Raw genomic sequence first — 27447 nt, 5'->3', positions numbered from 1 at the left:
ACGTTAAAGGTAAATTAAGCAATGATACCTTTATTGCTGTGCCTTCCAGAGCAGTGTGAGACAGTTCCAGGGTTGGGTCAACCCACAACAGGTACCGCATGCAGTGTCAGCAGTGTCCGTGAAATTGGTTCACCGTCCCCAGATGTCCATTGTAGACACTGCTTAGCTAAGTTGTTGGCCACAGGTAGTTGTGTCCACACCTAAACCACTCAGGGGGAAATAAGGCCCAACATGGGCTCCACCATTCATGACTCTGTTCCATACACAGCAGGGTGCATGGAGGTCTGCTGTCCCTGAGTACATTTGGGTGACAATGCACTGTGGAGAGGTGTCAGGTGGCAGAGGTATGATGGCTTCTGTCACAGCCTGTGCAGGTCAGAGTGCAGCACAGCTCTCAACCTCCCTGGAACCCCCACACCTGGAGCCCCCACAGCATGAGTGATGGGATGTGCCCAGTTCAACTTTCAAATGCTCCTCTCCCCAGTCTCCTTTCTGCAGAGATGCCCTCCCTGTTGAGTGAGGTGCCAGCTACAGTGAAAGGCCTTCCTACATCCTGTCCCCCTACGGCCTTTCTCCGTAGAGGCCTTTCTCCGTGTGGACTTTCTTGTGCTGAAGGAGGGTAGAACTGTGTTTGAAGGCTTTTCCGCACTCCGTACACTCATAGGACCTCTGCTCCGTGTGGAACTGCTGGTGCCGGTTGCGGTAGGACCTGGTGGTGAAGGTCTTCCCACACAGGCCACACTCGTAGGGCCGTTCTCCAGTATGGACCTTCCAGTGCTGGTACAGGCCTGAGCGGGTCACATACGCCTTCCCACACTGCTTGCACTCATAAGGCTTTTCTCCAGTGTGAACTCTCTGGTGGAGAATGAAGCTCTGGTTGTATTTAAAGAACTTCCCACATTCTCGGCATTCATACGGCCTGCCTCCAATGTGAACTTTCCGGTGCCGAATGAGGGTGGACAGGACGCTGAAGGCTTTGCCACATTCACGGCAGGCATAGGGCCTTTCTCCAGTGTGAATCCTCTGGTGTAGAACAAGGGCGTCTTTGCGGTTGAAAGTTTTTCCACACTCACCACACTTGAAAGGTTTTATGCCTGTGTGAACCTTCTGGTGCTTCCTTAGTTTAGACGGGTAACTGAAGGCCTTTCCACACTCATTACACACGTTGGATGACTCTCCAGTGTGGATTTTTCGGTGATGAAGGGTTGAGTTCTCCTTGGGGACATTTCCACCTTTTGGCCACCTAAAAGGTCTCTCTTCACAGTGAGTTACCAGGTGGTCGAGGAGCGTGAAGGCCTTTGGGAAGGCTTTCCTGCAGCCGCTGCACGTGAAGGACTTCTGTGTGGTGTGGTCTCCCTGCTGCTGCTGCTGCTGCTGCTGCTGCTGCTGCTGCTGCTTGCGACTGGGGCTGGGCAGGAAGGGCTCCCTGCGCCCCAGACTCCTGCGTGGCTCCGCCTTGCTGTGGGTGGCCTGGAGCTGGAGGTGGCCTAAGGCGGCAGGGATGGCTTTCACAGCCTCCCCACCCAGAAGGTGCTTCTCTGACAGGCGGACTCTGCAGCTCCTTACCTGTTGAGGAGCGGCCTCCCCATCATCCAGTGATGATGACAGTGACACTTGATGATGACAGGGACAACCTGAAACGGAGACGCATCAGTTGTGGAGAGCTGGATTAGCAGCAGGAGGCACCTTCATGGCCGGTGCACGTGGGACACACCCAGCAGGGAGTCCACAGAATCCCCACGGAGCAGCAGGGAAATGTCTGCTGAGCAAGGGCTGGCCCAGCACAATAGGGCTCCACCAGATCACAGAACAGGGGAGACCTCAACAGGGGTGAGGACACAAAAACAGGAGAGTGTGGGGAGCAGAGCTGAGCCTCTGAGCCGAGTCATGTCTGTGCAACAGGCTTTAAGCAGGGCCTGAGCTACTGGTGACTGTAAGCATGGTGAAGAAGAAAAAGAGGACTGTAGCACAGAGAAGGGGAAATGATGAGACACACAGGCCACAGAGGTGGGCCATCAGGGCCTAAGTCATGGTGGACACGGCAAGACCACACCGTGTGTCCAGAGGGAAAGGCAGGGTGGGAGTAAGGGGCAGTCACCAGCCTTAGAACCAAAGCGCCAGTGCACACGGACACAGGACCCAGCGTGCTGTGAGCCTGCTACCGAGACCAAGGCTCCCCCACGGCACTCACCGATACCAGAGCCCCTCCTGGCTTCTGCTCTGTGACTCAGAGTAATGTCCACCATGTTGGCCATCTGGAGCTCTTCTTCACCCTCCAGTTGGGCCGCCACATGGGATCCTGAAGGTACAAATCCTGTGAGGGAGAAAGTTTAAGAGGCCAGCCAGCCATACACCACAGGAATCTTATGTCACCAAGGAAACCAGAAGGAAACTGAGTATTAGAAAAGGAACTTCCCCTGTACATTTAAAAATTAATTGAGAGGATACATTCCATGTTATATGTTTTACCACATTTTTTAAAAAAGAATCTCTTATGAAGCAAAAACTAGCATAACTGAAGTAAGAAACAGATAAACAATAATGGCTGGAAATTTCAGTTTCTACTTTCAATGAAGGGATAGAACTATGAGGCAGAAAATGGACAAGGACGTAGCACTTGAATAACACTACAAGTCCCCTAGAACTAAGAGACACATGCAGGGCAGGCCACCCAAAGGGAGCAGATACATATGCTCACCTTCTCCTCAATGTTCTCACTCTGGAACATTCCTCACAGCCAACCATTTGGTAGGACATAAAACAAGCCTCAGTGGATTTCAGAGGACTGAAATCATAAAAAGTACATTCTCTGCCCTGGCTGGTGAGGCTCAAGAGATTGAGCGCCAGCCTGTGGATCAAAAAGTCACCAGTTAGGTTCCTGGTCAGGGCACATGCCTGGGCTGCAGGCCAGGTACTTAGCTGAGGGCACACAAGAGGCAACTGATTGATGAATATCTCACATATCCACATTTCTCTCCTTTTCTTTCTCCCTCCCTACTGTCTCTCTAAAATAAACATATAAAACCCATTTTAAAAATTTAAAAATAAATGAAGGGCCCTGGCTGGTGTAGTTCAGTGGATTGAGCACAGGCCTGCGAACCAAAGGATCACGGTTCAATTCCCAGTCAGGGCACATGCCTGGGTTGCAGGCCAGTTCCCAGCAGGGGATGCATGACAGGCAACCATACACTGATGCTTCTCTCCCTCTCTCCTTCCCTTCCCCTCTAAAGATAAATAAATAAATAAATCTTTAAAAAAATAAAAATAAATGAAGGTATATTCTCTGACTACAATGAAACTAAACAGAACTTAATGACAGAATAAAAGTTGGGAAACTCACAAATTTATAGACTTTAAAACTCTCCTAAATAACCACAAAAAATTTAAAAGCACTTTAAAGGTTTTTTATTAGATTTTATTTAGTTACTTTTAGAGAGAGGGGAAGGAAATGAGAAGGAGAGGGGGAAAAACATGATGTATAAGAGAACATTGATCAGTTGCCTCTCCCACACCCCCAACCAGGGACCCCGCCTGCAACCCACACATGTGCCCTGACCAGGAATCAAACTGGCAATCCTTTGGTTGGCAGGCTGGCACTTAATCCACTGAGCCACACCAGCCAGGCACAAAGCACTTTTAGATGAATGAAAATGAAAACGCAACATAAAAACATTATGGGGGGAAAAGCAGAGCTTAAAGGGGAAATTATAGCTACAAACACCTCTGTGCTGTTTTACTCGTAACACTTGTGACACCAAGCATGTAGAGAGTTTCCCAGACCACTTCTCCAGCCCTGACACCGACTGGGTGTCCAAGGATTGCATCAATTCTGACACCAACTACCCAGAATTAGTGTCAAACGCCACAGGTTTAGGGCTCAGTTGCACAAGACTGTTCCCACTTCAGACATCAATGGAAAGTCTCAGGACTCCCATACTTCTGGCCAACTGACTACAAGTCGGGGATTTCCACAAGTGATCCCTCCTTAGGTTCATTAATTTGCTAAAACTCAGGTTCACAGAACTCAGGAAAAGAGTTTCCTTAGGTCACCAGTTTATTATAAAGGACACGGCTCAGAAGCAGCCAAAAGGAAGAGATGCACAGGGCAAGGTGTTCCCAAGGGGGGCGTGGGGATGGGGATGGGAGTTGAGTGTCCACACCCCCTCCCCAGGGGATGCCACTATTCCAACACCTCCATGTGTTCACCAACCCAGAAGCTCTCCAAGCACCACTGTTTAGAAGTTTTAAGGAAGGTTCCACTATGTAGGCAAGATAGACCAAACCACTGGCTGTTGGTGATTAACTCCAGGCCCTCTGCTCTCTATGTGGGGCTGGGAAGATGAGGGGGTACGGAGTAGCTAAAAATTCCACCTTCCAATCATGCCTTAGTCTTTCTGGTGACCAGGCCTCATTCTGAACCTATCTAGGGGTCCCTAGCTACCAGTCACAATGAGCATACAAAAAAACACCCAATGAGTGTTTTTAAAAACACTCTCTCTCATCACTGCAGAGAGTCCAAAGGTTTTAGGAGCTCTGTGCCAGGGGCGGGGAACAAAATCAAAATACAAATGCATTTCTCTCACAACAGGCATATTAATTTTTAAATTTTATTTATTTATTTTTAGAGAGAGGAAAAGGGGAGAGAGAGGGAGAGAAACACCAATGTATGGTTGCTTCTTGCACATCCCCATATTGGGGACGTGGCCTGCAACGTAGGCATGCATCCTGACTGGGAATCGAACTGGTGACCCTTTGTTTCACAGTCCAGCACTCAATGCACTGAGCCATACCAGCCAGAGCTACAACAAGAATATTTTAAAAATATCTCGAACCTCTGATCATAAATCCCTAACAGGAGCAGATCAAGGTGGGTAGTCAAACCCTAGGCCTGTAACTTCTTTGGTGCAGTCCTTTGTTTCTGTGCATCTGGGTTAACACACCTTTGAAATGCCTCTTTTTAGACCCTTCAACAGAGCACATGATCTGAACTACATTGGAATACACTCCCTGACTCACTTTCTTCCACTTTTATGTAGTCTTCCTCCTTAATTTCAAATGTGTAAAAGACACTGCAACACTTTTTCTCCCTGGCATTTGAGATCTTGCTCCCTGGCATAGGTCATCAGTTTTTGCTCAAATAAACTCTTATTAAAAAAATTTTTAAAAAACACCTCAAACCAATAGTCTAACTTTACACCTCAAGGAACAGAAAACAGAAGAGCAACTAAACCCAAAGTTAGCAGAAGGAATGAAGTAATAAAGAGTAGTAATAAATGAAACAGACTAGATAAACACAATCAAGGAAACCAAAATCTGGGTTTCTGAAAAGATCAACAAATGTTAAACTAACAAGAAAAAAACAGAATACTCAATTTATTACAAAGAGGAATGAAAAAGGGACATTGCTAACAAATTACAAAAATACAAACTCTTCCAAAAAACAACAGAGGATGGAACATTTTCCATCCACTGAAGCCAAAATTACCCTCACATTCAATTTAGAGACATTACAAGAAAAGAAATCTATACCACTGATGATTCGTTAATTTTTTTATTACTTTATTTTTTAGAGGGGGTAGGGAGAAGCGCAGGGGCAAGGAGAGCAGAGCTGAGAGAGAGACACTGATTTGTTGTTCCACTTGTCCGTGCATTCATTGGTTCTTTCTTTCTTTCTTTCTTTTTTTAGTATTTTATTTACTTATTTTTAGAGAGAGGGGAAGGGAAGGAGAAAGAGTGGGAGAGAAACAATGTGTGGTTGTCTCTCATGTGTCCCCTACTGGGGACCTGGCCTGCAACCCAGGCATGTGCCCTGACTGGGAATCAAACTGGCGACCCCTTGCTTCACTGGCCCATGCTCAGTCCACTGAGCTACACCAGCCAGGGCTCATTGGTTATTTCTTATGTGTGCCAATTGGTGATCGAACCTGCAACCTTGGTGTATCAAGATGACATTATAACAACTGAGGTTGCCAACCAGGGCACATTGAGAACTCTTATGAATATAGTGGCAAAAATACTAGCAAACTAAATCCAGGAATTAACAAAAGGCATTATAAACCACAATAGAGTGGGATTTATTCCAGTAATGCAAGGTGGAACATATTAAAACCAAATCCAGAAATACACCATGTTAACAGAATAGAGGAAAAAGTCACACTATAATTTCCATAGACGTGCGAAAAGATTAGACACAATCTAAGGGCTTCTCATGCCAAATGCCCTCAACCAACTAGGAAGAGAAGGAAACCTCACCTGCAAAAACCCACAGCCAATATCATACTCATTAGTAAAAGACTGCTTTCCCCATAAGATTGGAAATAAGATAAAGGTGTCTACACTTATCAAATAAAGTACTGGAGGCTCTCTGACAGGTGTGGCTCAGTTGGTTGGGCATTGTCCCACAAAGCGAAAAGTTGCAGGTATGATTCCCAGGTCAGAACGCATGCCTGGGTTACCAGTTCAGTCCCCAGTAGGGGTGCATACGAGAGGCAACCAATGGATGTTTCTCTCTTACATCCCTCTTTCTCCCCCCTTTCGAATTCATGGCTCAATCCTGGCCCAGGGAGGGCCCTATACAATTTTCTTTGGAGGAAGGTGGCAAAACTGGGAGCAGAGGGGCCATGGCTTCAGCAGGGTCATAGAAAAAGGCAGAGCTGTATCAGATTTGTTGGGAAAATTGTAAACATCTGAACCCCAAATAATCCCCCAGAAGCCCTTGAGGCTGAGGCTGCCAACAGGGCTGCTCAGGCAGAGGAAGGATGAACACAGCCCAGTCCGGTACTGGGCACCAACCCAGGGAACCTGAGAAAAAAGCAGTCTCCGTGGTGGGGCTTTAGGATGAACACAAGTTCCCATGGGGAAAAAGCAGAGGTGGCCAGACTGCTGGGAGAATGTGAGGGTCTTACCCAGCGAGACAATGAGGGCAAAGTTTTCCAGCATCACATCACGGTACAGGCTCCTCTGGGTGGGATTAAGGAGACTCCACTCCTCCCGGGAGAAGTACACGGCCACGTCCTCAAAGGTCACCCCCTGCCATGATGGATATTCAACTGAGCCTTCGGGTCAACAGTAGGCAGAAAAGCCAACCAAAATGTAGACAGAGAAACAACATCCTGGGCCTTGTGTAGCTTAGGGTCCTGCCACATCTTTCCCTTTGAGCCCCAATCCCCCGCCCCCGCCCATACTCTCATCGCTCCCTCTTCCTAATATCCCTACACCTCAGAGAATTACCAGGGCCCTCGCTCCTAATATTACTACTGGATTATGTATGCATCTAGCCCACAGCAACAGGTATGGGGATCAGACAGATGACAACTACGTACCGAGCAGGGAGCACAGGAGCTCCCTATCTCCTGCCCGCCAGATCCCCGAGCCCCAGGGATCACCTCACAGGGTTCAACCAGCTGCCCGCCAGGCACACAACCCAGCATAATCTCTCCAGCCCGCCCCAGCTGCATGAAACTAATGAGCCCCCAACATGTCAGTTCTCCAGCGTGACACCACGGAGAGTAACGACTACCCTGCCCGCCCCAAGCAGCGTCGCCGCTCCGAACCACGCACGTACCTCCGAGCTCCGGTCTTCGTCCACCAGCATTTTTGCTCGGCTATCCCTCCCCTCCCCAGCCTTGCTCCTTCATGGGCTCATTTGGAAGCGGACCCCTAACACTCACCAGCGTCTCCTCGGCCATCGGAACCTGCGAGCGGAGCGTGGCGGCGACCAGGACGTGCGCCCAGTGTCGGCTGAACGCCACCGCCGCCCCGCGCGCAGCCACCTCCGGCCGCCGAGGAAACTTCGAAGCTCGGTCTCCACCGGGTACGAGGTTCCGAGGGCTGCGGAGCCGCCTCCGGGGAAACGGGGCACGCGGGCCTCACTCAAGGAGACGGAGCCGCCTCGGAGGAGCCCGCGCGTGCGGAGGCGCTGCCTGGGTCCCCGCCTTTCTCCTTCGCCGCCCACCTGACTCAAGGGAAGTCCTCCCGCCCGAGCGGTACTCGCTAATAGACTGCACAGACTCACCGCGGGCGGCCGACGGAGCACTGCCAGGGCAATCCCGGAAGTCCCGCCCCACCCGTGCGGCCAGCAGCTCCGTCCAGTCGGCGCCCGCCTCACGCGTTCACTTCATTTCCTAGCTTCTCTCGCGCGCCGCTTGCTCGTTGCTAAGGCGACAGGGGAGCGCGTTCCCAGCTTCTGAAGGACATGTAGAACTACATTTCCCATAATAACCTCACAGTGCGTCCTTAGCGACGCTGACCAACAACGGCCCAGGAGAGGGGCGCTTCCCGGCGAGCCGCGCCTGCAAGGAGGAGCTTCTTGTTACTTGGGAACCACGTCGGGCTGAGGAAGAGAGTTGCTCTGCGACCGATGGCGTCCCGAAGGATACCCTCGCCTGCGGCGAAGCCAGAGGGGACGACACGAGTGCCGAATGTCTCCCCATGCCCTGTACTCCCGAGGCCTGAATGGGCGCAAGTGTTAGCCAGGAGGGGAGAACTGAGGCGGAGGGAACTGTAGCCGCGGAGCCGGGGACAGGAAGTGTGCAAGGGGGGCAGGGGGTGGCGGATAGGGAAAACCGAATGTCTGGGTCGGACAAGAACGTGTAATTGAGGGAAGGTGTTTTGCAGAAAGCTCTCTGGTCCCCATTTGAGTCCACACCCTGCCCACCCCCAGCCTCGGTTTCCCCATCTGTCAATCTGGGCACTGCCGCTCCCTCGAGGGGCAATGGGAGGAGAGCCGGGGGAGGACCCAGGTAAGATTTGCTGAGTTGGAGGCCCCACGAACGTGGCGGAGGAGGCCGTATGGCTAAGATGATGGTTCCTCTGCTTAGACCTCTGGACATCACCGGCCATGTGAGGTCCCTCCTTGTGCTTCTGGTGCCCCTAGTGGGTACACAGCAGGCGCTCAATAAATACACTGGATTAACGAAGTCTTCTTGCAAATAAAGTGTTTATTGTCCGCTTTACCATAAAGGAGAGGGAACCAAAGCCTGACAGGTACAGGCCTCTCCGTAATAATGCCAGGAACTGAGGGTGACCTGCTGTCTGGGTGTTCACAGGACCTGGGGGGAGGAGCAAGCCTGGGACAGCAGGGATGGAGTTGGCAGAGGGAGGCCTGGGAGAGGTGACCACAGGCTGAAAGGTAAGGGTGGGAGGCAGTCCCCGTGATCCTGGCCCAGGGGTGGTTTCGGGCAGACCCTTTGTTCATGAACAGTGTGGGCGGGCAGGCATCGAGGTAGTAATCAGCAGACAGGATGCTCAGCGGTTCCTGGGCTCTGTCATCAACCTCATTTTACAGGAGGAGAGACTGAGGCCTCGGGTTCCCAGCTGAGGGTGGAGAAATCATGCTTCCTTGTAGCCTCCTGAAGGAAGCTGGTTAGCACAGGGAGGGAGAGGCCAACTACCCTTAGCCACCACCTCATTGTGTCAGGTCCCCAAGTCAATGTCAGCTATCATTTCCCCGTAAGTGTCCTTGACGATAGAGTTCTGATGTCTCTTCCTCCAGGCAACCTTCCTTGAACACCCTCAGGCGGAGAGCATCATCTCTCCCTCTTTTATGTACCACCAGACAAGGGTTCCTTTCTGGTTCCCTTGGCTGGACCCACCCCTGGAAGGTCTCCTGCCCCCACCCCTGTATCCCAGGCAGGAGAGATGGGATGAGGAGGGAGCTGAGACACTATATAAACAGTAATGGCTCCCGCAGATATCCAGATCCTAATCCCTGGAATCTGAATCTGATAACTTGCCTGGGTGCCTAAAGGATTTGCAGATGTGATTAAATTAAGGACTTTGAGCTGGTGAGAGTATTCTGGACTATCTGGGTGTCATCACAGAGTCCTTGTAAGTCAAAGAGGAAGGCAGGAGGGTTAGAGGGAGAGATCTGAAGATACTATCCTGCTGCTTTGAAGACGGAGGAAGACAAGGAATGCAGCTTAGAAGCTAAAGAAGCTAAGGACACAAATTCTCCCCTGGAGCCTCCAGAAGAAACTGGCCCTGTGGACACCTGGACTTCAGTCCAGTGAGACAGATCCCAAAACTTCTGCCTGCAGAACTGTGAGACATTGTGTGTTTTTCTAAGGAACTGAGTGGTGGAAATATGTCACAGCAGCCAGAAAAATCTGCACATTGCCATCCTTGCTCCTGCCTGATCAGGTCTCCTCCCAGTGGAGGCTGGGCTGTGAGTGACACTGGCCCTACAGGTATTGGACAGGAACTGGTCTCGAAAGACACTCCCTTGAACACCCTGCCATTCCCACTCTGTCTATCCACCTGGAAGCAGCAGCTCACATCAGAAGGAGCTCCGCTGACTGCCTAGATCAGAGTAACTGGCAGCTGTGTCTGCCCAGAGTGTCCATAGGCATTCCTGGGCTGCCCACCAGTTACCTGCAATGCTGTCACTTCCCAGAAAACTGTTTGGCATTCACTCTATGCCAGGTGCTGAGGACACCACATGTAAACAAACCAAACAGGAGTCTCTAGCCCCATAGAAATGTCACTGGAAAAATGCTGGAGGCCCCCTGCAACACACAGCACCCCAACCCTGGGAAGAGACAGAGTCGGGGTTTCAGGACCTGGGGGTCAGGGCAGATGACTCATGTCCTGAGGGTGGCTGCCATCGACTGTGCTGTGACTAAGCCAGGAAGGCTGCGGGGAGAACAGGATCCAAGAGCTGCCCTCTCTGGAGGCAGCTGTCCATGAGGAGGGCTGAGGCTTCACCTGTGGGCCCAACAGGAAAGGCTGATGGAAACCTAGCAGAGGAGGAGGGGCAATAACTGGCCCTGAGAGAAATTAATGAAGAGAGGTGGGGGTGATGGGGACTCCAGTTGCCAAGGAAATCTAGGAGCAACCCCCAAAATCATGCATCACTAACCCAGAGGGCAACCTTGGCCTCTGTGAGCCTGGGTGATACAGCTGCCCCAGGCCCCAAAGTCTATCAGGAGGATCCCAGAAACCAGGACCCATAGAGGAAGTCCATGCCTCCATGGAAACTTGGTTCTCAGCACGCAGATGGGAGCTAGTCTTTGAGGCTCAGGTCCTGCCTGTCCCTCTCCAGCCCTGGTCCCAGCCAGGTGTGCAGGGTAGCAGCGAGACAGTCTGCAGGCAGCTGAATATAAAACAAAGTGCACCACCTGGGTGGGAGTCAGCCCTACAGTGGCCCGGTCAGAGGGCTGTTTCCAGCCAGTAATAGCAGCAGCTCTGCCCTCCAAGGACAGGGCCACCATGGTCAGTGAGGAAGACTCTCCAGCCAGAGATGAAGATTGGGACTCCCACTGCAATCTCAGGGAGACAGGGTTGGACCTCCCAGCAGGGTCTTTACAAAGACCCTCAGCTGAATGCCCACAGGGATTGGAGGCAGAGGTGTTCTCATGGGTTTCTTCTTGAAAGGGTCCCTGTCTAATGGTGATAATCCCGCCAGACCTCCAGACCTCTCTCTGGAGAAATGTGTGCCACCAGGTCCCCAGCTAAGCCTCAGGGGATTCTAGCAAGTGGTTCTGGCAGGGCCCCCAGGATAAAACCGAGATCTCCGGGACCAGAGACTGGATCTGCCACCAGTCAGAGATGCGTTTACTGTGCCCCCCATACCCTCCTCCTGCCCCGTGCCCCACTGGCCCAGCCAGGGCCATCTTCTGCCTCCCACTCAAGGCCCAAGGTCTTGTCCAGCATCCCCTCTACCTCCTCTGTGTCCCCAGGGCTCCCTTGGGGCTCCAGCGCATCCTCCGCAGCCTCTGGCCGGATGGCATCCAGGTCACTGTCCTTGGGGCCTGCGGTCCATGGCATCCCAGGTGTGGGCTGCGTAGGGAACCAGGGGAAGCCGGGTGCCGGGGCGAGCGCCACAAGCTGGGGCCGTGCAGGACCGGAAGAGGCGGCGTGCGGGATGAGGAAGAAGATATAGACGCCGGAGACAACCAGGCCTGCGGCCACCAGCACGGCCAGTGCCACCGCAGCGTTAAAGGCCCAGGTGGGGCTGTCCAGCGTCAGGCGGCGCGACAGCGGGCGGCCCAGGCGCAGGGGAGGTGGAGGCTGCGGGCGCGCGGAGCGTGTCTTGCGAGACCCAGGCGCAGGAGGTGGGCGCATGTAGAGCAGACCCCGGCGCCGGTCGAAGCGCACAGAGCCCTGGCTCGCAGGCGGGACGCACACCTCGTGGGGCAGCAGGCTGGACTGTGTGGGCAGGGCGGGCAGCCCCCCGCGCTGGGCTAGTCGCGTAGCAGTGCGGCACATCGGACAGGCCACCGCGTCGCCACCGCCTGCTGTGGCCAGCGACAGGCGAGCCAGGCACTCCAGGCAGAAGACGTGACCGCAGTCCAGGCGCTTGGGCAGCTTGAATACGCCGTCGAAGGGCGATACGCAGATGAGGCACTCCACAGGGGACGCGGGGGGCAGGATGGGGCCCGAGCTCGGGGTGCAGTCCCCATCCTCCTCGTCCTCCTCCTCTTCCTCCCCCCGGCCTGGGGACCGGGGTGTAGACAGCGAGCCCGGGGAGCTTGGGCCAGAGGCCTGGGTTGCCCTCGGGTGGCGGAGCCAAGGAAGCCCAGGGCAGGGCATCCGGACTGGGCCTGAGAGGAGACGCAGTCAGGCAGCAAGTGAGGCAGTGCAAGGACTGAGTGTCTGCACGCTGCAGGGGATTCCTTCAATGTGGAGCAGGGCCCCAGAAGCAGAAGACAGGATGGGGGGATAGAAGAGACTCGGGGTTGGGGTAGAGGAAGATGTTCAAGGTGGGGCGTAGAAGAGAAGACGGAGGGACCTCGGACGAACTAGAGATAAACCCAGGGGACACAGCCGATTAGGAACTTGGAAGACCCAGAATCAGCAGAGGAGCGGGTGGCTCCAGGGAGGGCCAGACAGGCATGGGGAAGAGCAAATAGGGACTCCCAGGACAGCTAGGTCGACAGACCCCGCAGGAGCAGAAACTCCAGGGACAGGTGAGAAGAGGACACAGGACCCTCAAGATAGGTGCCTGGAAGCACAGAGCAAGGAAGCCCACAATAGGGGTCCCCGGCTCCCCACCGACCAATCCCAGCCATCTGGCCCTTCCTACCTGCTGGAGCCACCTCTGTCTGGCAAGTCCCTGCTGGTTCTGACCCCAATCCTTGGCTTACCGTCAGAGGGACAGAAGTGCCCCTCCCTGTGGGAGGGAGCCTGAGGTGGCACCACTGCCCTCCAGGTCCCAGGTTCCCGCCAGACTAGTCAGACTGCTTGTCACGCCCACCAGGATGAACAAAGAACGATGTTGAGTGTGGTGGGCAGGTGAAAGATAGCACAGGGTGACAGAACTCCAACAGCCTAGGGACCTCAGATGATCAATTTCCTCTCCAACACCTCCTCATGAAGTCATCCAGGAGACACTGGCACAGAGGAACATGGGGTGGCACTGGCTCCAAGGGCTGCAGCCAGACCACCTACTGCTCCTAAGGAGACAGCCTGGAGCCCCCAGGACAACCTGGCCAGATGGGACTTCTGGAGTTGTGTGGGTGGGAAGTAGGCAGATCCCTCAGTGGTCTGGACAGTCGGCCCTTCCTGGCCAGCAAAAAGGGCTGGAAGTGGTCATGGCCCAGATCTCAGCTTAGCTTCCTCTTCCTGGGCTGCTCTGGATGGGAGGCTGCCACCCAGACCTCATGGGGACCAACCAAGCCTGTCCCCAAGCCAGAGTGACACCTCTGTGAGGGTAACCCCACCCTTCTCATTTCCAACCAGCTGGAACACTCCAGGTGGCCAGGCCAGCACCCCAGGGTGCCATGGTTCTTAGTCAGTAGTGCTTTCCTGGGGAATCCAGGTCCCCAACAGGCCAAAAAATGTGTCAGAAATGTGACCAGCCCCTCAGAACTTGGGGCTGTCCTGTCCCATCTCCCAGAGACTCCCAAGGACAGACAGTGGCACAGGCAGGTGGTGCTGCCCAAGGGGCAAACAGGTTTATTGGGGCTGCAGCCAATGATCAACGGTTGGACTTGGCCACACGCTCCAGCTCGTCTTTCTTCTTGATAGCGTAGGAGTTGGAGGAGCCCTGGAAGGAAGAGCATGATTAGCTCCGGATGTGGGCAGACCCCACCCCTTGAGCCCCCCAGGGTCCTCACCCACCTTGGCTGCGTTGATGAGCTCATCTGCCAGGCACTCGGCAATGGTCTTGATGTTCCGGAAGGCAGCCTCCCGGGCACCTGTGCACAGCAGCCAAATGGCCTAGGGAGCAGAGGTCCACTAAGCCTGGGACAGAGGATGCCCCAAGCCAGGCAGGGCCATGGTCCGCCTGGGCCCCTCTCCCAAAACTGCTGGCTACACATCACTGCCCACTGGCTCACTGAGATGACGTGGCAGGAGCCCATATTGCTGCCACACCTGGGATCAGACTGAGGGCCAAAAAAGTGTGGACAGACGCAAAGGTTGAGGTTGGGTCCCCGATTACAGGAGACTGGAGACCTACCATAATAGGGAAATGCAGCGTCTGTACGCTCTCGGCCCGGACCCCTGACTGAAAACTAACAGCTGTAAAGGGTGTGCTGGGGACACTAAGGGAACACCAGACACTCAACTGGTATTAAAATTCCCCAGGGGTGACAGTAGGGATGGAACATCCATGTTCTCAGAGATACCCACTTAAGTGTTGAGAGGGAAATGGTTAAAATGTCTTCAATGGATTCTCAAGTAATCCAAGAAACACACACACAGCATAAAAAAATAGAACAAAAATCAATTGGCATCTCAGCCCAATAGGTCCAGAGCTAGGATCTGCCCTACATGGGATAGGAATCCAGGAAGGCTTCCTGGAGGAAATGACACTCCAGGTAAAACATGCAGACCATAATGAACCATCCCACTTGCCAGCCTCTGCCCAAGCAGGACTCCACCAAGGTCTGATTGCTGTTATCAGCCCAGCCACCTGTGCCTAAAGCCCCAGGCCCACCTGATTCACCCGGCGCAGAGGGGACACATCCACGGCCTGTCGCCTCACTGTTCCAGCTCGTCCAATTCGGGTTGAGTCCTCCCGGGGGCCACTGTTGATGATGGCATTCACCAGGACCTGCAGGGGGTTCTGATGGGGTGGAGGAGAATGAGCCTGAGGTCTGGCCAGTACCCTACCCTAGTCTCTTATCTCTAAAACCTGTAGGACTCCACCTAACAGCACCCATACCATGGGATGGCTGTTAACTTTAGGGTTTGCTAAGGGAACGCTCTGCCCACCTGGCCTCAGACCCTACCTCGCCAGTCAGCAGGTGGATGATCTCGAAGGCATGCTTGACGATGCGCACAGTCATGAGCTTCTTGCCATTGTTGCGGCCGTGCATCATCATGGAGTTGGTGAGGCGCTCAACAATGGGGCACTGTGCCTTGCGGAAGCGCTTGGCCGCATAGCGCCCGGCGCTATGGGGCAGGTACTTGGCATATTTCTCCTTCACCGCGATGTAATCCTGGGGCAAGAAAAAGAGGAGACCATGGTCAGAAACAGGATGGACCAGAGGCACCGAGCACCCACTTAGGGTAGCCTGCCTACATATGGGGTCTTGGTTATGAGCATCCCACCCCCGCGGCTACAAAAACATAAAATGTAAACAACTAACTTTTCCCCCCAAGATTTTATTTATTTTTAGAGAGGGGAGGGGAAGGAGAAAAAGAGGGAGAGAAACATCAGTGTGTGGTTGCCCCTAGTGTGCCCCCAACTGGGGACCAGGCCCCGCAACTCAGGCATGAGCCCTGACGAGGAATTGAACCAATGAACTTAAGGTTCACAGGCCAACAGCATTCATTCAGTCCACTGAGCCACACCAACTACAGCACAAGTGGCTTTATAATGGGAGGGGATGGGGTGGAAAACTATGGAGAATATCACAAATATAACACAACCACCCAATTTGGTGTTCCTGAAACTGCAGTACTGACATTTTAGATAATTCTTGGGAGGGCCAGGGGCTGTCCTGTGCATGACAGAATGTTTACAAGCAATGCTCTTGGTCCTGACACCCAAACCATTGTTTAAAAAAATATATAACACAAAAATCCTTTCTATGCATACATAAATCTCCCAAGAAAATGTCTAGAAAACCCCAACATGTTGGGGAGGGGGATGGGATCAGGAACTATGTGATCATTTACAGGACTCTCAAAAGTCCCACTATGAAACATGCCCAAGGCCATTCTATGACTCACACATCAGGATATAAACAGTGGTTTTCTAAAGATACAATGAGTGACAAGGAAAGGACACAGAGGAGGCTGATACTGCCGTGACAGTCTGGTGTCTAATGGAGGGAACCCCTGTATACACGAGCTGTTCCATTTCTTTGAAAATACATTTGAGCACGGGCCTGTGAACCAGAGGATCACGGTTCAATTCCCAGTCAGGGCACATGCCTGGGTTGCAGGCTGGTTCCCTGCAGGCCAACTCCCAGCAGGGGATGCACGAAAGGCAACCATACATTGATGTTTCTGTCCCTCTCCTTCCCCTCTAAAGATAAAAAATAAATAAATAAATAAATATCTTTAAAAGAAAATACATTTGAAAAATGATTTTATTTTCAGAGAGGGGGAAGGAGGGAGAAAAAGAGAAAAGAAACATCAATTGCTTGCCTCTTGCACACCTCCAACTCAGGGATGTAGATAGGGAGTCAAACCGGAGACCTTTTGGTTTGCAGGTGGGGCACTCAACCCACTGGCCCACACCAGCCAGGGCTCAATTCCTTATAAAATAAAAAGGGACCCTGCCTGGTGTGGCTCCGTAGATTGAGTACCAGCCTGGGAAACAAGGGTCACCGGTGTGATTCCCAGCCAGAGCACATGCGTGGGTTGCAGGCCAGGTCCCTAGTAAGAAATGCACAAGAGACAACAACACACTGATATTTCTCTCCCTCTTTCTCTCTCCTTTCCCCTCCCTGTAAAACTATGTAAAACCTTAAAAAAAATAAAATAAGAAGAGAAAATAATAAATATAATGCAACCTAATTTTATTCATGTCTGTACAAATGCAGTCGCAAAATATAACTTTCTTCCCCCAGAAGGGACCCACAAAAGTGCAAACGAGGTCAAGTGTACAATATGGAGATAAGATAAAGTAGGAGGCGTCCCATTTTCTGATTTCAAACCTATTACAAAGCTGCAGCGATCAAGACAGTGTGTCAGGACCCTGAACAGGTAGCTCAGTTGGTTACACCATTGCCCCAATACACAAAACAATAAAGGTTCGATCCCTGGTCAGGACACATATAAGAAACAACCAATGAATGCATAAATGAGTGGAACAACAAATCGGTGTTTCTCTCTCTCTTTAATCAACCAATGAATACAGAAATAAGTGGAACAACAAGTTGATATTTTCGTCTCTAAAAATCAATTTAAAGTAAAACAAACATCTATGCTCAACTAATTTTCAACAAGCATGCCAAGACCAATACTCTAACAAACATTGCTTGAATACAAGCATATAGTGTTTAAAAGAGACTTAAATTACAAAAATCCTATGGCCTAAATTTGTCAAATAAAATGCTCAAAACTGAAGACAAAAACTAGATGGTGCTAGGACAAGTGGAAGAATGATGTTGGACCCTTGCCCTTTAAATGGTCATGATGGTGAATTTTATGTTACATGTATTTTGCTACAAAAATAACCCATGGGATGGGATTCTGAGTTAGAAACCATCTTCTGACAAAAACGGTAGCAACCTCTGTACATATCCAAGTAACAGTGGACAGGTGGGTGTGGTGGTACAGGGATCCCCCTTTCACCTGTCACGTGTTCATCTCTTGACTTAGAAGGGCAGCTACAAGATTGAAGTGACCTTCCTGAAAGAATCCACATGGGCCCCCATCCCCAGCTTGGTGGTGGTGGGGGGCACAACCACGTCTCCTCTAACCTGCAAGGAAATGTCATTGATCTGCACATCATCGGTGCTCCACTTCCCGAAGAGCTTGATATCAGGAGTCTCTGCTACTGCAGGTGCAGCCGGATCCCAGTCGGTCATCCTAGGGACAGAAATCGTCAGAGCCCAGCGCACATCCTGCTAATTCACAAGTCATGAGGAACCCAGGAAGGGTGTGAAATTCTGGCTCCACCTTTCTGAACCCTGGAGAAACCACTCACGGGTTAGCAAGAAGCATGTGTCTGTCAACCAAGAACCCGTGGGTCAACAGCTGATGCATGAACCACAGCTGGGCAGGAGATGCCAGGCGCCCTAACGTGACATTGCTGGAGTTCAACTCTCAATCACGTCATTAAGGAGCTCTGCGACAGTGGGAGTCACCAAACTGCTTTGGACTCAGCTTTCGTATCAGCAAAACGGAAACGTTATCTGCCATCAAAGGTCACTACACGAGTTCTGAGCAGAGTCAGGCAAAACCTACGGTTCGTGTCCGGTACTATAAAGGGAACAGGAGCTACTATTAAGGAAGGAACCGTGTACAAAGCAGAGGATGCATCGTGTATCTCAGAATTACGGGAACTTCCTATCTCAACTTGTATTTGTAAAGGACAATCCCACAATCCCGAGGCCCGCTGCGGGGAAAGTTCCGGAGGTGGCGGGACTCCAGCAACCCCTTCTTGCCTCTTCCCGATCCCTACGCACGTTTTCCGGAAGGAGAGGTGAGGACCCGTGAGAGAAGCCTCCGGCCTCGGGGCCCGCCCATGGCTTCCTTAAAGACTCTGGAACGTCCATCAAACCCCCGAACCCGCGACGGCCTCACCTGAGCGCGCTGCCTGGCCGTCTCCGTCGCTCCGCGTGGACCACGCGCTCCGCTGGCACAGACAGGAAGAGGCCGCGGGCTGCCGACCTACGCCTTTAACGGGAACAAAAACTTCCGGGTCAGCAGAGGCGACCCGCGCGGTAAAGACACAGTGTACTTGTGAACGAATCAAGAGCAAGAATGTAAAGGCATCTGACACGTCACAGGGTACGCGAAAGTCTTCCGGCGCGTGCGCACTTGCAGAAGCGTAGGCACTAGCCTTCCTGGCGGATGTCTGAGGTCCAGTACTTGTCCGGCCTTGGAAGCTCCAGCACTAGCGTAGAGATCTCTGTGAGGCCAGTGCCGCCATGTCTAATGAGGGCAAAAGTCCCGCTAGCTTTCGCCGTTTTGTTCTGCCGCTGGTTTCACGTCCCACCTGCCGCAAGTTTCTAGCGGAGCTAGTTAGTCCGGCAGTCTTTCACCCTTCGCCCTGGTGATATCTGCCTCACCGGCAAGACCGCTACAGGCTCAGGTGGTGGAATGGGAGTCCTGTGGTCACGACTGCCCCCTGCTGGTCCTGGCCCCGAGGTGTGCGCGTGCGCGGGATCCACTTGTGGTTCCCACCTCCACCACACTCGTGAGTTTGGGGCAGGGAGGGGACATTTTTCAAGCTTATCGTCTGTCATTACAGGTTCCCCGGCCCGGGACCCTCTGTTGCCTCTTCTTGACCCCTGCTATCGAGTGTGGGTGCAGGTTGGGGAGGAGCGCTGTAGGAGGAGCTTGCGGTTGTGTCCAGAAGGTGGCCTAGGGAATAGCTTTGGTCCATGTGGAGCCTGTGTTGAAGCTGAGGTCACTGGACGGGTGCAGGGTTTCTGTCGGCATGGTGGTGGGTGCCCTGCCTTCTCTGCTTCCATATCCAGTGGCCGCGAAGGCCATCGTTGAGAGCACGTGACAGTCCTTCAGACACCCACCCCACATTTTAGGCGCCTCCTAAACCTAGACCCTGGTGCTGAGTTGGAACGTGGACTCTACCCGGATGGGCTTCTCAGAGGCAACGACCACTACGGCTGCACACCCTTGCTGGCCGGCAGGATGGCACAGGGTGGCATCTGGTAGAACAGGAAGCTCCCCACCTCCCAGTTCCTACTACAGCCTACAAGGGACTCTGCCAGTTGACCCAGGAGGGCCTCCATTTGTCCCCAGCGACCCCACTTGCGCACCCGCCCTGGGCATGCACATAGCATGTGCTCAGCACCTACTGAACATTGCTTGTGTAATTACTGACTGGCTGATTGAAAAGGCTCAACCCTGTCCCTACACCAATCTAGAAGCATCTCAGGAGACTCTGGGACTGTCATTAGTAGTATCTCATGTCATTGCTCAGGACACAGGCTCTGAAGTTGGCCTGTCTAGGGGGTTAGACCTCAGTCTTTGGTGGTTGGGGGTGGGGTGGGGACAGGAACTACACTTGGAGGCCAAGACCTCTGCAGCCAATGGTCAATACCCCTGCCCTCCTTACCACTGTTATGTGCAGAGCAGTAGACTTGGGCATCCCACTGAGGTCTCTAGGGATGAAGAGGGGCTAAGTGGGTTTCTTTCTGTTCCTGGAGGGACCTTATGGTCTGATCCTTATGGTCTGTGCCTGGACATGGGGAATGGCCCTGGGAAGTGCTGACTGGGGGAAAGCAGGGTGGATAGGCTTAGGCAGTGACACCATTCACCCTCACACCCAGCAGGGCCCAGAGGGCCCTCCAAACCCTTTCTCTTCAAAAGCAGACAGAGGCCCACCCTTCTGAACCACAGTTTCCTCCTTCAGCCTAGAAATGAGAACAGAATCAGACAAGGCCAGTTTGGAGCTTTTTGATCTGTCCCCTGGTGGTCACTTGATGGTAGACATCATTACAGACTTCACAGGAGTGACCCACCGTGCTTTGGAAAGATAAGAATTTAGAACAGTGTCACAGATACGGATTCATGGTGGCTGTGATTTGTGGGGGCAAGGCACAAATTGGGGGGGGGAAATGGGGACCTGGACTTGAAGAGGGGAAATTCAAGGCCTTCACTGGAGGAGAAGCAAGGACCTGAGTTTTAGGGGAACACAGAGGCAAGAATTGGAGAATGGCTAGAGACCAATATTGAGGGAGAAACAGACATCCGGTTTTGGCGGAACTAGTGACCGGAATTTAGAAAATTATAGATCACAAAGCCGGGAGAACCCGACCTTTGGGATTTGGGGAGTCCAAAGAAACAGCTTAAGAATTTCAGGGATGGGGGCAATCCAGCACTCCCTGTCAGGAGCCGACCAGCAGCTGTCCCTTGACCCAGTCGGGATGGATGAGATGCATCTGCACAGCAAAGGCTGGATTTCCTGTCTCTCTCTCCCTGCCTGTTTGTTTTTGCGATTAGTAGGTGGTGGGATTTTTAGACAGCTGCATTTCAGGGTCAATGATCTGCAGAATTCCAATGAAGTTGTATGAAGTAATTTCTTGGCCAGAGAATAAAGTCCCCCCTTATGAGGTAGCCCCTGAATATCTAAAAGTTGTTAGTGTAACAGCCCCTCCTCTACCTTGGACAGGAACAGAATTAGACAGATAGGAAAAAAGCAGGACAACAAAAGCTCTGTTCATACAGCTAACTGTCTGATTAATGACTCTCCTGGTCAAAATAACCTTTGTTTAACATAGCTTCATGCCATGCACCTGCTCGTTTAATGTTATGTATCAATCTCTAGAAAAATAAAGCTTAAATCAAACTAGTGTTATATAACAATCTCTAGAAAAATAAAGCTTAAATCAAACTCTGAGAGTTCGGTCAGAGGCTGGCCGTTCTCCAGCAACCAGCCAGGTGTCTGGCTCTTCATTCATCGCCTGCGCCGTCCATCCTTCAGGGACCCTGAGACCTGCCCAGGCTGGACCCTGGCAACTCCCCAGCTCTGCACAAGCGCATGCTGACAGCGTGAGAACCAGGCCAGAAGGCCCATCCTCCTTTAGAACCTACCAGCATCCAGTAACTGGAAGGCAGGAGGATTGAGTCATTTCCAGGCAATGAAGCTTTTTTTCTTTTTTTTTCTTTTTAAGTATCTTTAGAGGGGAAGAGAAGGAGAGAGGGAGAGAAATAGCAGTGTATGGTTGCCTCTCGTGCGTCCCTGGAAACTGGCCTGCGACCAGGCATGTGCCCTGACTGGGAATCCAACCGTGGTCATTTGGTTTGCAGGCCTGCTCAATCCACTGAGCTACACCAGCCAGGGCAACGAAGCCTTTTTTTCACTCCTCCCATCACCAAAGCTGGAGAGAGGCTAGGCTTGACGGTTGCCATGGTAACGCCGACGCTCAGTCCAGCTTCGACAAGTTCACCAGTTCCTCTCCTACGGGATTTTCTACTGCAAACGACTCAGCTTAGAGTCCGGTTCCGACCGGGTTCCGACCGCGGTAGGAACTACCTTCCCCTCGAGCCTCTGCCCTGCTCCCACAGGCCCGAAAGAAGACGGAAGGAATGGCAGAACTATTCAGGTCCGGATGGAACCGGGGCGGGGATGGTTGGTTGGTTCCGGAGTGTAAGAGGGCGCGCGCGGGCTCTGACTTGAACTGGTCCGGAATGGGCTGCAGTCTACCGGGACGACGGGCCTGGACCACCTGCCGCGTCAAGCTTCTGGTCCTAAGTCTGTCGGGGGCTCATTGCTTGCTGTGTGTGGAGATCAAGATTTGGACAAAGCCCCACACTCACTAGAGCTTCAGCCAGGGTAGCTCCAAATTCTGGAGACGGCTGGGTGGCGTCCAGAGCCTGGCACACAATCGAGTTCCATAAATGTCTGCTGAATGAACGACCCATTTCATAAATTAGCTAAAAGCAGACACAGTTTTCTGAGGGCCTGCTAGGCACCATCCAGCCTTGTGCCAGACTGTTAGAGCCCTGGTCGGGTAGTTTAGTTGGTTAGAGCATTCTCCCAATCCGCCAAGGTTGCAGGTTTGACCCCTAGTTAGGACACATATAAGAAACAACCAGCCCTGGCTAGTGTAGCTCAGTGGATTGAGCACCGGCCTGCGAACCAGAAGATTGCGGTTCGATTCCCCCTCTGGACACATGCCTGGGTTGCAGGCCAATTCCCAGCAGGGGCCGGTTCCCAGCAGGGGATGCACCAAAAGCAACCATACACTGATATTTCTCTCCTTCTCTCTTGCCTTTCACTTCTAAAGATAAATAAAAAGAAACAACCAATGGTGCACAAGTGGAACAACAGATCTCTCTCTCTCTCTCTCTCTCCCCCCCTTCCTTTCTCTCTCTAAAATCAATCAATAAAAATTTTTAAAAACCCACCACTGTTACACAGATTGATTCATTTAGTCCTCATGCCAAGTCTAGGAAGGCCCATTCTGCCCATTTTACAGACGGGAAATGGGGATTCAGAGAGAGAAAGGCAGGCCTTGCCAAAATTCTTACACTTTAGATCTAAAGGAATCTGAAAAATTGAGCTCCCAGAACCACCACAGGGCTTTAAATGGAGATCAGGGGCCCCAGAAAGAGCCGCAGCTCAGTTCAAACACCCCCCACCCCCCACCCGAGTTGTTGCCCTGTTATTCCGACTTTACAGATACAGAAAACGAGGCCCAGGCAGGAAAGCCAGGAGTCTTGCGCTGAACCAATGCAGTCGAGCTCAGTCACTGTCCACCACTCTGTCAAGTGTTCACCTACGTCCTAACCACCCGCCCTGTTCTGCCAGTCGTGGGCGCATTGTAACCCTCCTGCCTACCCCTGGACAGTTGAGAGAGGACAGTAGTGAGGATGGGAGGTTCCATGCCTGAAGTGAACAGGCAAATAAGAGGCAAATAAGTGACCCTTGACCACCTCACCCACTGAGCTGGCTGCCTTCAGCTCTTGTTGAAATTCCTTTCTTTATGTTTCTCCCTTTTCCACAGCAGGTCGGGAGAGGAAGAGACACAGCCGTTCTCTGCAGCTTCCACCTGCTGTGCCTGGTCCTGGGAGACAGGTTTTGTTGCACTACATGGGCACCCTCGGCCCCCATCTCCTGTGAGTCCAGGGTGCAAGCTGCTTCTTCCTGGGGCCACCCAGTCGTCCCTGCCCCTCAGTCCAGGCACCTGACTCCACATCAGCAGAGATCAGGAGGCCCCCTTGCAACCCATTCATCCCTTCCAGGGTGTTGGACTGTCTCTGTATCAGTTTCCTGGGGCTGCTGTAACAAGCTACTACCAACGGGGTGGCTTAAAACAACAGAAATGTATGCTGTCTCAGTTCTGGAGGCTGGAATCAAGGTGTTGGCAGGGCAGTGGTCTCTGAAGTCTCCAAGGCAGAAGCCGTCCTGTGCATTAAGTCCAAGCTTCTGGTGCTCTTGGCTGCTTCAGTCCAGGCTTGGCCTCTTCCTCTTCTCTCTCTGCTACCCCCTTATAGGGATCCTGTCATTAGACTCAGGGCCCACCCGTGGAATTCGGAATGATCTCATCTTAAGATCCTTACCCCTATCTGCAAGTACCCTTTTCCCAAATGAGGTCACACGCACAGGTTCTGGGCACTAGGGTGTGGGTACGTCTTTTGGCAGTGGGGGCACCATTCAATTACTACAGCCTCTTCCAGGGGACCTGCTCAGTTGAGGGTGACCTGATGCCCAGGTCACCTCAGAGGACACCTGTCCTCTGGCCTTTCCACTGAGTCAGAGGAGATTGGCCATCCTGGGTTGGGAAGGCTGCCCCTGGCGTTTTCTCCCACCCTGGTCGGTCCTTGGCCTCCAGATCTCTGGGGGTTCAGAAGGTCATGCTGGGTGCTGGCCTGGCCGCCAGCTGTTGCACAAACCAAGTCACAAGGCCAGCGGCCATGACCCCGAATTCCCTGGAAGCCCTGAGGCAGGGTCATGGCAGGTGCCCAGGTCCCATTGTCCCTCACGCCTGGACCACAACGACCTGGGGTCCTGACAGAGGGATCTGGATCCTGTTGTGGGGGGCTCCAGGGTGCATGATTGTAGAAACCCTGGTGCCTCCGTAGGGGTGACGCAGAGAAACTCGGGCACTCGCCCTCCTGTTGCTCAGCATCCTCTGTCTGAGGGGCTGGAGTTCACGCTGGGGTTACAGTTATACAAGGAGGAAGGAGGGGACAGGGCCCCACATCGGAGGTCACCTCTCCCTGTGTGGAGACCTCAGATCCCAGTCTGGTAGTGTCCCTGGACTCTGGGGGGGTGGGGGTAGCCAGTGGGCCAACATGGGTGGGTAGCCAAGGGCTCCTTGGTCACACAGACTGGGGCAACAGTGCCTGTGCTCCTTGTCTTGCCTGAGTCTTGCCCTTCCCATCTGTAATCCAGTGCTGGTCATGCCCTGGGACTCTGGTCACTGTAAGGCATTGTGTACCTCGTGCCAGCATGCTGCCTCTTGTTCCCAGCAGGTGTGCTCAGCTTCACACTTGCACTTCACACACAGAGTTTTCTTCTTGAGATGAATGGATTAAGAGACACCTGGCTGGGTAGCTCAGTTGGTTAGAGTGTCATCCTGTTCACCGAACGGTTGCAGGTTCAATCCCCAGTCAGGACACCTGTGGGAAGTAACCAACTGATGTTTCTCTCTCACACTGATGTTTCTTTCCCTCCCCCCACCTCTCTCTCTCTCTCTCCATCCCTTCCTCACTCCCTCTTCTCCTCTCTCTCTCAAATCAATAAACATATTCTGGGGTGAGGATTAAAAAAATACAGACACCTGGTTGAAGAAAAGTCCATGTCTTGGGGGCGAATGTTTTCAACTCAGAGTTTAAGCTTCTGGTGTGGAAACTGCTTGGTGTGCAGGCTGAGTTCATATTTTATTTTCACCTAGCAATGTTAACACACATGCCTTCATCCTCTGCAGTGCTGTCTCTGTGGCCGGGACCCGGGTGACATCCTGGATGTTGAAGGACGGGCCTGCCCAGGTGGCCGAGCACAGACATTAGGGCAGGAACTCTTGGTGCCGTGGGTGCATTCCCTTTTTTTCTTTTTTTAAGATGCAGTTTACATAAGTGAACCATTTTTAACTGTACAATTCAGTTTGGTTTTTAGTATATTTTTTAGTTTTTTAAAAAAGATTTTATTTATTTATTTACCTTTAGTGGGGAAGGCACCTTTAGAGAGAGACATCAATGTATGGTTGCCTTTTGTGCATCCCCTGCTGGGAGTTGGCCTGCAGGGAACTGGCCTGCAACCCAGGCATGTGCCCTGACTGGGAATCGAACCGTGATCCTCTGGTTCGCAGGCCTGTGCTCAATCCACTGAGCTACGCCAGCCAGGGCCTTATTTTTTAGTTTTGAACATATTTACTATGTGTACAGCTATCACCATTGTCTAATTCCAGGGCGTTCCCAGCACCCCCAAAGGAAACTCCATCCTCATGACGCAATTTCTCCCTGCTCTTCCTCCCCTTGGTCCCTGGCAACCCCTAGTCTACTTGTCTGTATGAATTTGCCTGTTGTAGATTTCTCACATCAAATCTTTCATTTTTGCCCTAGCTGGTATGGCTCAGTGGATTGAGTGCTGGCTTGTGAACCAAAGCATCGCCAGTTCGATTCCCAGTCAGGGCACATGCCTGAGTGGCAGGTCAAGTCCCTGGTGGGGGGATATGAGAGAGGCAACCACACATTAATATTTCTCTCCCTCTCTAAAAATAAATAGATAAATCTTTTTAAAAAATTAAAAAATAAAATAAAAATTTTCATGTTTGTGTTTGGTTTCTTTCACTGAGCAAAATGTTTTCTGAGATCCAACTGTATATGAGGGCTTTATTCTTTTTTATTGCAAAGTAATATTCTATCATGTAGATGGACCACATGTTGTTCATCCATCCATTAGTTGATGGATGTTTGGGTTGTTTCCACCTTATGAAAAATGCTGCTGTGAACAAATTTTTGCTAGCACACCTTTTTTCATTTCTTGGCTAGGAGTAGAAATGCAGCCTTATGGCCCAACATTCTAGAGACGGCCCCTCCCTCAGCCTCATCAGCCCTGGGCATGGTTTGCATTGCAGGTTAGATTCATATCCGTCTACTGCTGGGATTGTCAGTGCTGCTGGACAGGTGGGGCCCAGAGCTGCTCCCCAGTCTGCCCTCGTCCCCACTCCTGTTCTGGGGGAACTGCACAGTCATCATCTCAGGCAGAAACACAATAAGGGACCAGGAGAGCAGCCAGCCCACTTCCCACCCGGAAAGAATGCCCTTGAACTCAAATACACAATGTCTGGGTCCTGACCAGTGTGGCTCAGTTGGTTGGAGCATTGTCCCATAAGCTGAAAGGTTGTGGGTTTGATTCCTGGTTAGGACACATGCCTATTGTGGGTTTTGTCCCCGGTCAAGCTACATAAGAGAGGCAATCAATCATGTTTCTTTCCCATGTGAGCTTTTTCTCTCCTTCCCTTCCCCTCTCTCTAAGATCAATAAGCATGTCCTTGGGTGAGGATTTAAAAATAAAAACACAATGTTTGAGAAAGAGCTGCTTCTCACTCATATCCTCTCACTGGCTCACGTGGTAATGGGCCCCTCTTTACGGACCCCGTGGGTAGTCTGGCACTGGCTGTGACACACCACTGGTCAGTGCCACCCAGATGTTCTCATACTTGCTTGGAGAGTTCTTCACTCCAGGGGTTCTGAGCACCCTGCTCTCGGGGTCTTGTGCTCCAGCTGCCGAATTTGTCAGGTGAAGAAACAAAGGCACAAAGTGGCCATGGCCACAGTAGAAGGTGTTGGATTTCCAAGGAATAAGCCCTGAACCAGCAAAGATCCACATTCTCATGGGCCTGGGTGTGGCTCCATAAAGTCTTCTTCAACCCAGACTCTGAGTGGCTTTGAGGAAGGCATGGCCTC

At 52.2% G+C, this 27447-nt stretch overlaps 3 protein-coding genes across 5 annotated transcripts; all 3 read right to left on the bottom strand.

Moving 5' to 3' along the window:
• Window positions 1-3: 3 nt before the first annotated feature.
• ZNF584 (zinc finger protein 584) lies at window positions 4-8008 on the bottom strand. Of its 3 annotated transcripts, XM_037047652.1 has the most exons (4): window positions 7671-8008; window positions 6906-7029; window positions 2192-2314; window positions 4-1634 (listed from the first exon to the last, which is right to left on the bottom strand). In XM_037047652.1, the coding sequence occupies exons 1-4, from the start codon at window positions 7686-7688 to the stop codon at window positions 562-564; spliced, it is 1338 nt and encodes a 445-aa protein (XP_036903547.1). In that variant the 5' UTR covers window positions 7689-8008; the 3' UTR covers window positions 4-561. The 3 variants fall into 3 exon arrangements, with proteins under 3 accessions (XP_036903547.1, XP_036903549.1, XP_036903548.1); XM_037047654.1 differs by lacking the exon at window positions 6906-7029 and having other exon boundaries at window positions 7671-8007; XM_037047653.1 differs by lacking the exon at window positions 7671-8008 and having other exon boundaries at window positions 2192-2848; window positions 6906-6971.
• Window positions 8009-8920: 912 nt separating this feature from the next.
• Window positions 8921-13075, bottom strand: RNF225 (ring finger protein 225). The gene is made up of 2 exons (XM_037047660.1): window positions 13025-13075; window positions 8921-12542 (listed from the first exon to the last, which is right to left on the bottom strand). Exon 2 carries the CDS (start codon window positions 12529-12531, stop codon window positions 11554-11556), a length of 978 nt encoding a protein of 325 aa, XP_036903555.1. The 5' UTR covers window positions 12532-12542; window positions 13025-13075; the 3' UTR covers window positions 8921-11553.
• Window positions 13076-13868: 793 nt separating this feature from the next.
• Window positions 13869-18750, bottom strand: RPS5 (ribosomal protein S5). The gene is made up of 6 exons (XM_037047666.1): window positions 18649-18750; window positions 17823-17931; window positions 15177-15386; window positions 14882-15010; window positions 14062-14160; window positions 13869-13987 (listed from the first exon to the last, which is right to left on the bottom strand). The coding sequence occupies exons 2-6, from the start codon at window positions 17928-17930 to the stop codon at window positions 13919-13921; spliced, it is 615 nt and encodes a 204-aa protein (XP_036903561.1). The 5' UTR covers window position 17931; window positions 18649-18750; the 3' UTR covers window positions 13869-13918.
• Window positions 18751-27447: the final 8697 nt, after the last annotated feature.

The sequence above is a fragment of the Sturnira hondurensis genome, unplaced genomic scaffold (assembly GCF_014824575.4).
Source record: "Sturnira hondurensis isolate 20B ecotype Veracruz unplaced genomic scaffold, ASM1482457v3 Scaffold0006199, whole genome shotgun sequence".
NCBI lineage: Eukaryota > Metazoa > Chordata > Mammalia > Chiroptera > Phyllostomidae > Sturnira > Sturnira hondurensis.
This window is presented reverse-complemented; position numbering and strand designations above follow the sequence as displayed.

Bases quoted from the DNA above. Each gene is read 5' to 3' on its own strand.
- ZNF584 (XM_037047652.1), bottom strand. The intron at 2,315-6,905 runs GTAAGACCCTCA...TCTCCCTCACAG, and splicing joins TGCCCTCATTGTCTCGCTGG to GATTTGTACCTTCAGGATCC. The intron at 1,635-2,191 runs GTGAGTGCCGTG...TCTCCGTTTCAG, and splicing joins CAGGAGGGGCTCTGGTATCG to GTTGTCCCTGTCATCATCAA.
- RNF225 (XM_037047660.1), bottom strand. From the start codon at position 12,531: ATGCCCTGCCCTGGGCTTCCTTGGCTCCGCCACCCGAGGGCAACCCAG.
- RPS5 (XM_037047666.1), bottom strand. From the start codon at position 17,930: ATGACCGACTGGGATCCGGCTGCACCTGCAGTAGCAGAGACTCCTGAT. The intron at 15,011-15,176 runs GTAGGGTCTGAG...CCACCCCATCAG, and splicing joins TCCACCTGCTGACTGGCGAG to AACCCCCTGCAGGTCCTGGT. The intron at 13,988-14,061 runs GTGGGTGAGGAC...TCTTCCTTCCAG, and splicing joins AGCTCATCAACGCAGCCAAG to GGCTCCTCCAACTCCTACGC.